Consider the following 14,036-nt stretch of genomic DNA (forward strand, 5'->3'; position numbering starts at 1 on the left):
AAACAGGCGTTAACATTCCGCCAATAATTCCAACTTCCAAGCAAATATTTCGCACAAGAATGTTTCTACCCGAATTTTAAATTGTCTAGAAGTATGTTACTAAAAAATGTACTGCAATCTTTGAATATTTGATTTGATTATTACTGTTTGGAAAAAAGGCATGATAGCAATAAGGGCGAATTCTGCTCGAAAATGGATCACTTTTTTCAACGAATCTTTCTGAAAATCATCGGGAAAAGTTGTTTGATGATACTGGTGAATATTTGAACTAATTATTCGTTAAATAGTAAAGCAATCTAACATTTGAAAAAATGATATGCTCCATTTTCGGCCAGGTTTAATCATAATACAGAGCCCTAAGCTGGAATCAAAAAGAAGTAAGAAAAATGCCTTAAATTTGTAGAAATTGGTTGAATTTTACTAAAGTGCACGAATAAAGCAAGAAAAAAATTACTGGCTATTCTCCTGCTTTTTCACAAACCAAAAAAAATTTAATCATGAAAAATGCTTCATCAAGATTCAAGTCGAATCACGGAATTACGGAAAACTGTCTGCGATTTTAGATTTCACTCAAAATTTCATCATTCATGCACCGTACCGAAAACCTAGAATGTAACTTCACTTTCACTAACATTCAAGGTCATGATCAAAAAGAATTCCCATCATTCATCGTCGGTGTGATTCACCATCGATCTTGTCAGTGTTTCAACGGCACTTACCAGCACCACATTATTCATGTAGACACACGCACACGCACACACAAGCACGTTAACAACAGCACGGATAATCGGTGCGTTGATTTATTTGATTACCTCATAGAACGAAGGCGGAATGTAAGTGGAGATAACTTCGGCCATCGGAAAAGCGATTCCCATCACCACCAGCAGCTTCCCGTAGAGTGCGGACAGAGTGGTAGCCAACGCTTCACCCCTGTTGAGTGAGTGAATAGAAGTGATAGAAATAGAATAGTTTTAGAAGTGCACTTGACGTGTAAGTACGATTGTACTAATCTACTTACGGTTTAACCTCCCGTGGCTGCTGGTAATAGACCGGTTCCGGCAGTCGCGACGGCCGTCGGTTAGTGTTTAGGATCGGGTGCAGGTGATGATGGTGTGAGTGGTAGAGCACGGCCAGGTGCTGGGTGGTGGTGGTTGTCGCCGTCACACCCGAAGGACTTTGCTGATGAAGGGTCCGACCCGATGGCGACTGCAGTGCGACTGAACTGCCCAGCGGGGACGTCCCGGGGAGGACGACGACCGGATTAGTCTTGACGCTGAACGTCGGCGTCTGGATGCGCTGGAAGGCAGACGAAGTGGACGAAGTTTCATGGTGCGTTTTACTCGCGGTGTCCACCGAAGAACCGACACGGGACTCGTCCGTGGGCGGGGGGAAATCAAGCGGCAACTGCGAAGCGACGAATTCGGCAACCTCCAGCTGCTGGGCCGCGTTCGGTGTCGAGCTGGCCGTCGCCGCCAGATGCTGCGAGGATTGCGCCGGCGATGACTGATTGCTGAAGGTTTCCGGCGAAACGATCGCGTTCTGGGGCACCGATGGAGACGGCATGATGGGTTGCACTGGAAGTTCCATGTCTCTGGAAGGAAAAAATTTGGCGTTAGTTTGTAAATAGCAGTTAGTAACCGGTAGGAAGCTGACCCGTTGCAGTAAAGCAAATTCGAGACGGTTCTGATTGGATGGAGCGATTGCAACATTTTCCCCCTCTGGTGAAGTGACCGACCCAACGGAAGAACAGTTTCAGACTGAGGGCAGTGTTGATATTACGTTTATCATCAATTCAAAACAATGTTACTCGCAACTTTATATAACAATAGAAAATTAATTTTGAAGGACAAAATCTAAGCTGATTATAGTTTTCTAAGAACACTTTTTTGGAACCGAACCTGATACTAACGATCTCCATAGCAAACGTCCATCCTCACCAAACCACGGCCAGCAAGCAGATGATTGTTTTATCACCGTAGCCGGCTCACCAACATTAACAGGGCATGATTGTCACAAAAACGGGGTGCACATTTCGCGTACTACTGACCCCTTCACCGACGTTGGTATAAAGAGGCAGTGTTCCATGCGCAGGGCGCTGGATTTGGCCAGGCGTCTGCCTCGAAAACTAATTTGAGGATAAATTTACCCAATTCAAGCTACGAATCTGTGTAGACAGTTTTGATTGTTATTGGTCAATGACAATATAACTGTCAAAAATTATTAGTGGGCAACGGGGCGTCCACACAGAATGTCTACCAACGGAGACGCATGGTAGCTAAATTTGGTAGTGATTTTTCTACTCACAATGAATTTTGACAATAAATTAAAATTTCAATCGCATTTTGTTTTGGTACTTTTTAGAGGCCGTTTACAATGTCAGAAGAATAAAAAACACAACTCGTACCGTCATCCTGTAAACATCAAGCATCAAGCTCAAACTCCCACATGTTTAATAAGTGAATTGCAGCAGCAAACTCCCTCGGTCCCCAGTCGAGTCAAGAGCATTCAGGATCATTCAATGGAAGTGAAGTGCTGCAGCAGTTCTGTATCTATTTGACGCCCGTTTCCAACCTGGGAGGGGGGACAACGACGGCGGGTAGAATTGTTTAAATCACTTGACATAATTTATTCCGAGCACGCTATCACTTCAACGAGTCACCGTCAAGCGGATTTTAATGAGAAAATGGGAGCTCTTTTTTCTGTCTTCCTACCGAGCCATAATCATCTTCTGCTCGGGTGGAATTAAAACCGATATGAGCTAATCCGACAAAACGGGCGCGGAGTGATGCGATAGTAGTAGGTCGGAATGGAGGTGAAACGGATGAAACCAGAGAAGTGGCTGAAAGATTCATGATATTTTGATAACTTGGAACTTGGCAGCTGAAGGTTAGAAAACACGAGTGGAGTGTTTGTTCAGAACAGAAATTTCCGTCTTATCAAACTTTGCACGTCATCGTTTTGGTATCGGTTGCGACAAGCGATGCGAACGGTCGCACTTGCCTTCGGCAAGGCGAGACGTACGATAAACGAATTTTGCTACAGCCCTCAGACGGGTCTCAGCCATGAGGGAGTACGGAAGAATTAAAGCGAACGAATTTGATTAGCCATGTGGCTAACACCGGCAGGGTGTGGATAATCAATAACGCTTCTGCTTCGGCGGACGATGAAGATTTCTGATTGATTTATTGAGTGGAATAGTTTGATGATCCTCCCGCAGAGGGGTGACATTTCGACAGAGTCGATTTATATTCTGATGTCTCAACGAAGTTACTCTTCGAAGGTTTTTTGTTCATACGAAAGTCACATTTAATAATTCGTAATTATAGACAGATTTCACCTTACGCTGGATTGCGATGACATTTACGACAGTTCTAAGCCATGAGATAATTTCAATTCAGATATTCTGGCTTGATTTGAAATGATTTTTTTTATATATTCGAATTTTTTTTGTTAGCACAACCCTTTTATGACACGGCACAATACAAAATAATGTTTACCGGTGCCAATATATCTAGTATCCTACTTTTAAAGTATCGTATGAACTAAGGGCAAATTTTTTATCCTCGCTGCCGACTACGAGCTAAAATTAAACCTAATTAAAACTAACATGTTCCTTTCAATCAGTGGTTCGAAGTTATTGTTCGTTGGTGTTAAAATAGCCAGCTCCTCTGAGCCAGTATATCGCGGAAGACCTTGGGCTTTTCGACGTTTTAGAGCGATTTACATCAATTAAAAGCCTCTAATTTTTGCGGTGATAATGCCGTTATGAATCGTTTTTTTTTTTTCAGCAGTCTGATAAACTTTTTTTGACTTCTTTCAAACCGATAAAAATAGCTATCCCAAACCGACAGTAGAAAAACAAAACAAAGACTTTGAGAAAGAAGAAGAAGAAGAGCACAGGACACTTTTCAAGTTCAGAATAGACACAAGATCACCCCAAAATGAGCTCGAGAGAGTGAAAAACGAGCACTTGTTGAATTCCCCCTAATCTATTTTCGATAATGTTAGATTTTTGATTAAAAGATAGATTAAAAGTTAGATTAAAAAGTAGGAGGGTGGTATCCGAGACACGACCACATAGTTGACGTAGGACTACAATAATTTTATATTTCCCTTTAAGGCTCTGTTTGATTTGAACTCGCTTCACTTTTGGCATGGTTAGGTTTTGGCACACATGTGCCAAAAACGAGCGATTATGTCTAATCGCATTTTTAAGTTTTTTTTCATTATTCCAACCAATTTAAGCTCAACATTCTCCAAAAGAAGGGGATTTTGGTTCTTTATGTTGCCGAAGCGGCTGACCGAGATCGGCAAAAAGGTTCCCAGAATATTACCGGAACATGTGCCGGTAATAGATAGATGAAGAAAAAAATAGATGAGATGTGCCGGTAATATACTGATCATGATCTAAGCAGTACTAAGCCTCTAATTACTGGGGTAGTAATATCAAGTATCTAGGTCGTCAGCCTTAATTTATAAAGCGACACCTCAAGCGAGTTGGAACTAAAACAGGTTCATTGGTGGAAATATCTATGAAAAAAGTCATGAAAAGAGAACCGTTCCTTTTTTGGCATGGTTCAATTTTGGCAACAGGAAAATTCTGCCGTGTCGTATTTGGCAAAATCTAACTGGGTCTGTATTTTGATTATTTATTTGCAGCACTCTATTTTAAAAGAAAAAAATATTCTCTTTAACATTGATGAATGTCATTCATTCTAATACAGTCAATTTTCTTCAATACGCGAAAAGGCAAGCTTCTATACAGACCTAAATTGAATACGATTTAGTAGAAATTAAACAATATTTATTTGTCTTGCGAATGATGGCTCACTCTCCGATCACCAAGCGACAGAGATGTCACATAATAAAATAACGATAAAAAATTACAGTTTTTAAACAAAAATGTATATTCACATAACATTTAAAATGGACATGAGAGAAACACAGTGTAGAGTTCATAAATAAACAACGCATTTTATCTATACAATGAACCTTATTTATATACCCTGCTATCTGCCTCTACCGACACCCACAGAATTTTGTTGTCCCCGGTGGCGCAGCGTATTTTGCGGCACCCGAATATTGAATCATATTGAATTCTGATATTTGCTACTATACGAAACAAAAAAAAAGTTAAAACAAACAAATCGAACGGCAATTCGATTGTGTTCCAGTTCGCAAAACGATACCTACGCGTTAATCCAACACGCCCCACTGTGCGTCGACAGCGACAAGTAGTCTTTTTAGAAAATCTATACCGAGCGTCTTAGCAGAGTGATTGAGAAATCAAAGAAATAGTTATCGGTTTCCGTTATACTCTACTAGAAAAGGTTTTCTAGTAGAGTATAACGAGAACCGATAACTATTTCTTTGATTTCTCAATGTAGTCTTTACTTGGCTTCTCTGCACACAAATGAATATCGAGTTCTACTGCACTGATAGACGACGAGTGACCAGCGCTCTATTCATACATTGCTCGGTGCAGTACTGTTGCCTGTGCCAGCATGTTTTCCTTCAAGACATCAGTTTTAATAACATTCTAACAGCAGAACGTAAAACTGTCTGATAGTGGAGATGATTACGAACTTTCCGAAATAGCTTCACCTTCAAGACATCAAATAAGTCTAGGCTCATGGAAGCGAACATTAGTTTACCTATTGGGACGGGGAGATTCTGTCAATTTTTTTTGTCACTGCTATACAGGATATCACAGCAGGCAGTTGGTGTCTACTCATGAAGTCTGTGCCAGGCGTGCTCGCATGTGATTGGTACATTGATCGTGAAAATTCGACCATGAAACTTTTATGAAATTTTCACTGTTTAACAATGAAACGAGAATGATAACTGAGGAATCACAAAATTGACCATCATTTTATCAATCCAACGACATATTGATTATTGTAATCCATCATGTGGTTACATCAGTATTACCGTTTGAAATCTTTCATTCCAACGTTACACCTTGGTTTTAGTTTCCGCAGAATGTATCTCGATATAGTCCGGTTAGACGTAGTCCTACGTCAAAAGATTTGAAGTAATGTCAAGAGGATGGCAAGAAGATTTCGTGAACGATGTTCAAACTTCATATTTTTAGTGAACATTTACTACATTTACATTTACTTCCTGAAAGAAAAATTTAAAACATATCGAACAAATCATGTAAACCAATATATGTTTCTAAAAGTTCCAAAAAGTGTTCTACTACTCGAACCATTCAAAGAATTTTTACAAAGTGTTTCAGTAATAATTAAAATTTTTGAAAAATATATGACGATGAAACAGGAAATTTTCAAAATTGTTTAATTTGCCAAAAAATTAAAAAGAAAAATAAACAAATGCAAGAAAATGGGAAAAGTTATTTAAAAAAATCAAAACCATTGAGAAAAAATGAAAATTTTAAGAAGTATCACAACAAATAGGAAGTACAAAAGTACTAAATGAGAAAACCTAGTCAGATGTGTCAAAAAACTTTAAAAAAAGTCAAAAATTTTAATAAACAGTGTTAAGTTTTGCAATATGTCTCAAATAAAGCTAGTATTAAAATGATCAAGAGATATAAATAAAATATATCTTTCAAACCAGATACAAAAATCTCAAACGAAATTTCGGAATTTGTTGGAGATAACGTGATTTACGCGACACGTATCACGTATCAGTATACAGGAGATAGACAAAATTATTGAGGCAGGCATAATTTGGTCAATTTTCAAATTGCCATAGCTTACCGAAAAATAATCAGTTTTGAGGTAACAGGTTTTATTCTACTGGACAAGTATCCTGGTTTTAGGATATTATTTGCAAACTAAACGAGGCCAACGAATACTGAAAACTGGATTTGAAGAATGTGTGTCATAATGTATATTTTTGCAAACGCGTAGATCTTGTATTATTTCGGTTAATATGTTGCTGAAAAACTAGAACTTTTCCGAGTTCATTAAAACGCAAAGGTCGAAAAATCCGTCAAAGAGCCATTGCGCACTAAGAAAAAATGAACCCAAATTCCCATTAATTAGAAGCCACTGGGCTGGCAACCTGGAATATGGCATTTCTTATTTAAAATTGATTAATAAATCGATTGGTGATATTTTCATCCATTCGTTGTTTTGCTTTCGTCTCGATTAGACGCAAATTGTTTATCTCCGTTTGAGTTCGCAAAATAACAATACACGAGTTATCGTACGGGTGTTTTTTTGTCGATTAGTTCTTGTGTTGCGCAATAACAATAGCCTGTTGTATATCGGCAGAAACATCTGCACACTGGTAGGGGCAGGCTACCCTGCCAGTGATTCGATACGCAGCTGATATATCAGCAAGAATAATTCTCCCGCACCGCTGTTACCCCGCTAGCAGCACGGACCACCATACGATCGAGCGAGTGGAAGTCAACTACAAGTGGCATCTACAAGGTCGCGTGTAAGATACGGCCACTGTGTCACAACACGAAGCTGGATCGTCATTGTTTGTTCTGCGGAGACACTCGATTAATCCAACTATCAGCCGTGAGGTCGTGACTTAGACGTTCGGTGAAGTATTATCTTAGAATTTTTACTATAATTATCAATATTATTACTATGTTATTATATTATTTTTAATATTATTATTGATATTATTATTATTGTTATTATTATTATTATTACTACAATTATTTCTATTATTATTATTATTATTATTATTATTATTATTATTATTATTATTACTATTATTACTATTGTTATTAGTATTAGTATTACTGTCTTTTTTTTATTTGATCCATTGTAGATTGAAAAATTGTTTTTAAAATTTAATATCAACTGCTTGAACCCCCCCCCCCCCTCCCCCCATATTCGAATATTTATCGTTTGTGTGCGGTAGAGCGTAACGCTCCCGCAAAATGGACGACATGCAGGTGCAACTTTTCCTGGATGTGGAAACAAACGGGGAAGAAATTGAAATTTCTCCCATCAGCTCACCCCTACCTTCCCCTGTGCCCTCCCCTTTGCCAAGTCCTGTACCAAGAGTACCGGAAGTACGGGTAAAAGCTTACCCAGATACCGCTGGCGGTCCTTACGTTGTTTTTTTCCGGCCCATAAAGAAGCCATTGAATATTATTCAAATTGGCAAAGACCTGGCAAAACATTTTTCGGCCGTAACCGAGATTACGAAGGTGAGGCCGAACAAACTGCGAGTTGTCGTGAGTAGCTTGAAGCAAGCAAACGAAATTGCTGGCTACGAGCTCTTCACGAGAGAGTATCGCGTGTACATCCCTGCCAAGGATGTAAAAATCGACGGTGTGGTTACCGAGGGGAATCTCACTGTCGATGATATTTTGCGTCATGGAGTTGGCTGTTTTAAAAACCCCTTGATGCAAAGTGTAAAGATACTGGATTGCAAGCAATTGCATTCAGTATCCATCGAAGAAGGGAAGAAGAAATTCCTCCCTTCGGATTCCTTCCGAGTAACATTCGTCGGATCCGCGCTGCCGAACTACGTCCGCTTGGACAGGGTTCGTCTACCTGTACGCCTGTTCGTACCGCGGGTCATGCATTGCCAAAACTGTAAGCAGTTAGGTCACACAGCCACCTACTGCTGCAACAAGGCACGCTGTAGCAAGTGCGGAGGCAATCATGCTGAGAACGCTTGCAGTGGGGATACTGAAAAGTGTCTTTATTGCGAGGGAACTCGGCATGACCTTCCGGCATGTCCCGCGTACAAACAGCGCGAGGAAAAAATTAAGCGTTTCCTTAAGGAACGATCAAAGCGCTCTTTTGCAGAAATGCTTAAAAGGGCTGAGCCACCCTTGACAGGAAACATCTTTTCCTTCTTGCCAACTGATGAGGGTACATCTGACGATCCCGTCGAAGGGTGTTCCTATGCCTTGCCAGAGGGATCTAGGAAGAGGAGAATGATCAACTCTCCTAATCTTTCTCGCAAAGGTCGCAAGATAACCCCTAGCGGAATGACCAATAAGCCAACACAAAAAGGAAGCGGTGAAGAAAAACCGAAGCAAGTACCTCCCGGTTTTAATTTTAAATCAAACCAGGAGTACCCACCGCTTCCTGGGGCACCAAAAACCCCTCGTGCACCCATTTCTCGATCAGAAGATAATAAAGAAACAGGGTTCATAAAATTTTCTGATATTGTGGACTGGATATTTAAAACATTCAACATACCAGATCCCCTACAAAATATTCTTCTTGCCCTTCTTTTTACAGTGAAAACCTTTTTGATGCAACTAGCAGCAACTTGGCCCCTCATTTCAGCTATCATATCTTTCGATGACTAATACGGCGGAAGAGGTTAGGAATTTTATCACTGTATTACAGTGGAATTGCAGAAGTATCATCCCCAAATTCGATCTATTTTCTCATTTAATAAATACATACAATTGTGACGCATTTGCGCTCTGTGAAACCTTTCTCAATTCAAACGATCAACTCAATTTCCACGATTTTAACATTATTCGTCGAGATCGAGACTCACACGGTGGGAGGGTACTTTTAGGGATTAAAAAGTGCTATTCCTTCTTCCGAATCGACCTCCCCTCGATCTCGAATATTGAAGTCGTTGCCATTCAAACGAATATGAATGGAAAAGACCTATGCCTTGTTTCGTTATATATGCCTCCATCCGCGCGGATTGAACAGAAGCATCTCACTGATATAGCAGAGTTGCTTCCCGCGCCTTTTTTGATATTGGGAGATTTTAATTCTCACTGTTCGCTATGGGGGTCGCTGTACGACGACAACCGATCTTCTTTAATCTGAAACTTAATCGACGACTTCAATATGACACGTTTGAATACTGGGGAAGCGACACGTGTACCTAATCCTCCAGCACGCGAAAGCGTGCTTGACCTATCCCTTTGCTCGACATCACTAGCGTTAGATTGCCAGTGGAAAGTTATCAATGATCCCCACGGTAGTGATCATCTTCCAATCGTTATATCAATTGCTAATGGTTCAACTCCCCCGAACCCAATCAATATTTCCTACGACCTTACACGTAATATTGATTGGAAGTGTTATGAGTCTATTATAGCGCAATCTATCGAGACTCACGAGGAACTTCCTCCGGAGGAAGAATACGCGTTCTTAGCTGGCTTGATAATCGACGCCGCGACTCAAGCTCAGACGAAACCGATACCCGGGGTAACGATTAGACAGCGCCCTTCCAACAAATGGTGGGACAAAGAGTGCTCTGAGCTGTACGCGCGAAGGTCCGCGGCGTATAAGGACTACCGGGAGTACGGCACTGTCAACCTGCTTCGAAAGTACGAGGCACTGGGCAGGCAGATGAAGAGCTTAGTAAAGGCGAAAAAACGCGGGTACTGGCGGCGGTTCGTAAACGCGTTGTCCAGGGAAACAGCGATGAGCACTCTTTGGGATACCGCCAGGCGCATGCGGAACCGTGACGTTTCGAATGAAAGCGAGGAGTATTCAGATCGCTGGATACTCGATTTTGCCAAAAAGGTCTGTCCAGACTCTGTACCGGAACAGAAAACCTTTCGCGACGCGTTATTAGTAATTACGGAAGAGCCTCCATTTTCGATGTTGGAATTTTCAATGGCTCTCCTGTCGTGCAACAATAAGGCTCCAGGGTTAGATAGAATAAATTTCAACCTGTTGAAGAATCTACCCGACTCTGCAAAAAGACGCTTGTTGAATTTGTTCAACAAGTTTCTTGAGCTAAATATTGTTCCGCATGACTGGAGGGAGGTAAAAGTCATTGCTATTCGGAAACCCGGGAAACCCGAAAATTAATGGAGAAAATGATCCTCTTACGGTTAGACAAATGGGTCGAAACAAACGGGTTACTTTCAGATACTCAATTTGGCTTTCGCCGGGGCAAAGGGACGAACGATTGCCTAGCGTTGCTTTCTACTGAAATTCAACTAGCCTTTGCTCGAAAAGAGCAAATGGCTTCTGCGTTCATGGATATTAAGGGGGCTTTTGACTCTGTCTCTGTAGAAGTTTTAAGCGCGAAACTTCATTCGCAGGGACTTTCACCAAATTTGAATAACTTTTTGCTCAATTTGTTGTCAGAAAAGCATATGTATTTCTCACATGGCGATTCGACAACTTCCCGAATTAGTTACATGGGCCTCCCCCAGGGCTCATGTTTAAGTCCTCTCTTATATAATTTTTACGTCAATGACATCGATGAATGTCTTGCAAATTCATGCACGCTAAGGCAACTTGCAGACGATAGCGTTGTATCCATTACTGGTGGCAAGGCTAGCGATCTGCAAGGACCATTGCAAGATACCTTAGACAATTTGTCTGAATGGGCTCTTAAGCTGGGTATCGAATTCTCTCCGGAGAAAACTGAGCTGGTCGTTTTTTCTAGGAAGCATAACCCAGCTCAGCTGCAGCTCCTACTAACGGGTAAAACGATCTCTCAGGTTTTAGTCGCTAAATATCTCGGGGTCTGGTTCGACTCCAAATGCACCTGGGCTTGTCATATTAGGTATCTGACACAAAAATGCCAACAGAGGATTAATTTTCTTCGTACGATTACCGGAACTTGGTGGGGTGCTCACCCAGGAGACCTTCTAAGGTTATACCAAACAACGATATTGTCAGTTCTTGAGTACTGCTGTTTCTGCTTTCGCTCCGCCGCGAACACGCACATTATAAAATTAGAGAGAATACAATATCGTTGTTTGCGTATTGCCTTGGGCTGCATGCAGTCGACCCATACGATGAGTCTTGAAGTGTTAGCGGGTATTCTTCCGTTGAAACATCGTTTTTGGAATCTCTCTTAGGCTACTGACATACTGAGGCGTCAAATGAAGCGAAGCAAGAAGCGTCGCAGAAACGTCCGAGCTACTTCTTTGAACGTCTATATGAAACGCTAAACCGGTCATACTGGAGCGGCAAAGACGCGTCGATAGAGGCGGCGAAACAGAACGAGTAGTGTTTTGACGCGCGTATATGTACGCGGTAATACCATATTCAGACTAAATCTTTTATCGCCAGGTGCTTTATATTTGCTTTGTTTTGGTTTGGTAATTTAAAAAAGCAAATAAAATACATTTTCGTTTAGAAAATGTTAAAATGTTTAGAAGAGGGTTGTGCAGTAAATCCATGTTCAGACTAAACCTGATATCGCCAGGTACTTAATATTTGCTTTATTTTGGTCTTAAATCTTAAAAAAGAAAAAAAGTAGGATAGAAAATACTATCGGGAAAAATTTTCAGGTCGTCGGGAAAATAGCACTGATATTATCGATTGATATTGTTGAGTTTTTATTCGAATGGCCAGAAATTTAGCATGCTGAACTTCTTTGGTCGCGAAAATGCAAGCCGCTGAGTAACTAGCTGTGCTCACATGGGTTATTGAAATCCTAACAGATATTATAAACTAGTTGAACGTTGCTCGGGGTCAACGGGTTTAAAATTCAGAATAATTTCTTATATTTTTACTACGTCTGTAGCGCAACTCACTTCAGTAATATTATTTTATTTCATGAAAAAATCTCTATGTTTACTAAAACGTAATTTTCCGTGCTTGAAGAAGCAAAAAAATCTTCATTGGACGAATTCATATTTCCTTCAAACAAAACCGCTACTGGAATCTAGGAATATGACAACACAACGCATTTGCGACGCTCGCTCCAGTATGTCATAGGAAGCTTCACCCAACGCTTCTGTTTATTCCGCTTCTCAAACGCTCAACGCTTCACTTCATTTGACACCTCAGTATGACAGTAGCCTTACCGGTTGCTAATTCGATGCACAGTTATGAACCCATTAGTAATTGAAAATTTCGAGAGGTTGGTCGACCTTCAATCTCAATCCAGATTTATGACTTTATATTTTGACTATATGGCTCAAGATATTAATCTTTCTTCATACGATTCCTCCAATGTCGCACTTTTAGCTACTTCTAATAATGCTATATTCTTCGAAACCACCATGAAACTAGACATTTCTGGTATCCCGGATCAATTGCGACCCCAAGAGATCCCTAAGATTTTTTCCAATAAGTTTAAACATGTTAGTTATGATAAAAGGTTTTTCACTGACGGATCTAATCTAGATGAGTCCACTGGCTTCGGTGTTTTCCACGAAAATTTTACCGCCTCCTACAAACTCGATGCTCCTGCTTCCGTGTACGTCGCAGAACTTGCTGCCATTCAGTACTCTCTTGGGATCATCGAAACCCTGCCCATAAACCACTACTTCATCTTCACAGACAGTCTCAGTGCCATTGAGGCTCTGCGATCGATGAAGACTGTGAAGCACACCCCGTATTTCCTGGGAAAAATACGGCGGTTTTTAAGTGCTTTAACAGATAAAAATTACCGGGTTACCTTAGCGTGGGTCCCTTCTCATTGTTCCATTCCGGGCAATGAAAAGGCTGACGCTTTAGCTAAGGTAGGTGCTATTGACGGCGATATTTATGAAAGACCAATTGCTTATGATGAATTTTATAGCATTTTGCGTCAGAGAACACTCAACAGTTGGCAATCATCATGGAACTCAGATGAACTGGGACGGTGGCTACATTCCATTTTTCCTAAGGTATCGACGAAAGCATGGTTCAAGGGGTTGGATGTAGGTCGGGACTTCATTCGCGTGATGTCCAGACTTATGTCCAATCACTACACGTTAAACACGCATCTCTTTCGTATAGGGCTTGTAGACAGTAATCACTGCGTTTGTGGCGATGGCTACCATGACATCGAGCATGTTGTTTGGTCGTGTACCGAATACTGTGGTGTTAGGTCTGAGCTTATAGATTCCCTTCGGGCCCGAGGAAAACAACCGAACGTACCCGTTAGAGACATTCTGGGAAGCGGTGATCTCCAGTACATGACACAGCTATACGTGTTCATAAAACACGCTGGTATTAAAATATGAAACTGTTCTATCTATTTGTTAGATTACCATTCCCGCTACACGCTGAAAGAAGATGATACACTAAGCTTGAGACACTCAAACGAAGACTCGGCATCTTTATGTTCACGCAGACACCTCAGTCCAAACTGCTCAAATAGAACATCACTGCTTAGCCATGTACAAATAAATAAATCGTATAACTCAATATAGTTAA

At 40.8% G+C, this 14,036-nt stretch overlaps 1 protein-coding gene across 2 annotated transcripts in view; it reads right to left on the reverse strand.

Annotated features, from left to right (window-relative positions):
* The window catches only part of LOC129721490 (proton channel OtopLc), a 65,822-nt gene that overhangs the window by 21,045 nt on the left and 30,741 nt on the right, over nt 1-14,036 (reverse strand). The window contains exons 1-3 of one of the 2 annotated variants that reach the window (XM_055674148.1): nt 1,654-1,757; nt 1,019-1,591; nt 813-930 (exon numbers count right to left, since the gene is read on the reverse strand). In XM_055674148.1, coding sequence (XP_055530123.1) covers nt 813-930; nt 1,019-1,591; nt 1,654-1,709 — 747 coding nt within the window. In that variant the 5' untranslated portion in view covers nt 1,710-1,757. Of the gene's footprint in view, nt 1-812; nt 931-1,018; nt 1,592-1,653; nt 1,758-14,036 lie in introns of those variants that run through there. The other variant, XM_055674139.1, reaches the window with a different exon arrangement.

Source organism: Wyeomyia smithii, chromosome 1 (assembly GCF_029784165.1).
Source record: "Wyeomyia smithii strain HCP4-BCI-WySm-NY-G18 chromosome 1, ASM2978416v1, whole genome shotgun sequence".
Lineage (NCBI taxonomy): Eukaryota > Metazoa > Arthropoda > Insecta > Diptera > Culicidae > Wyeomyia > Wyeomyia smithii.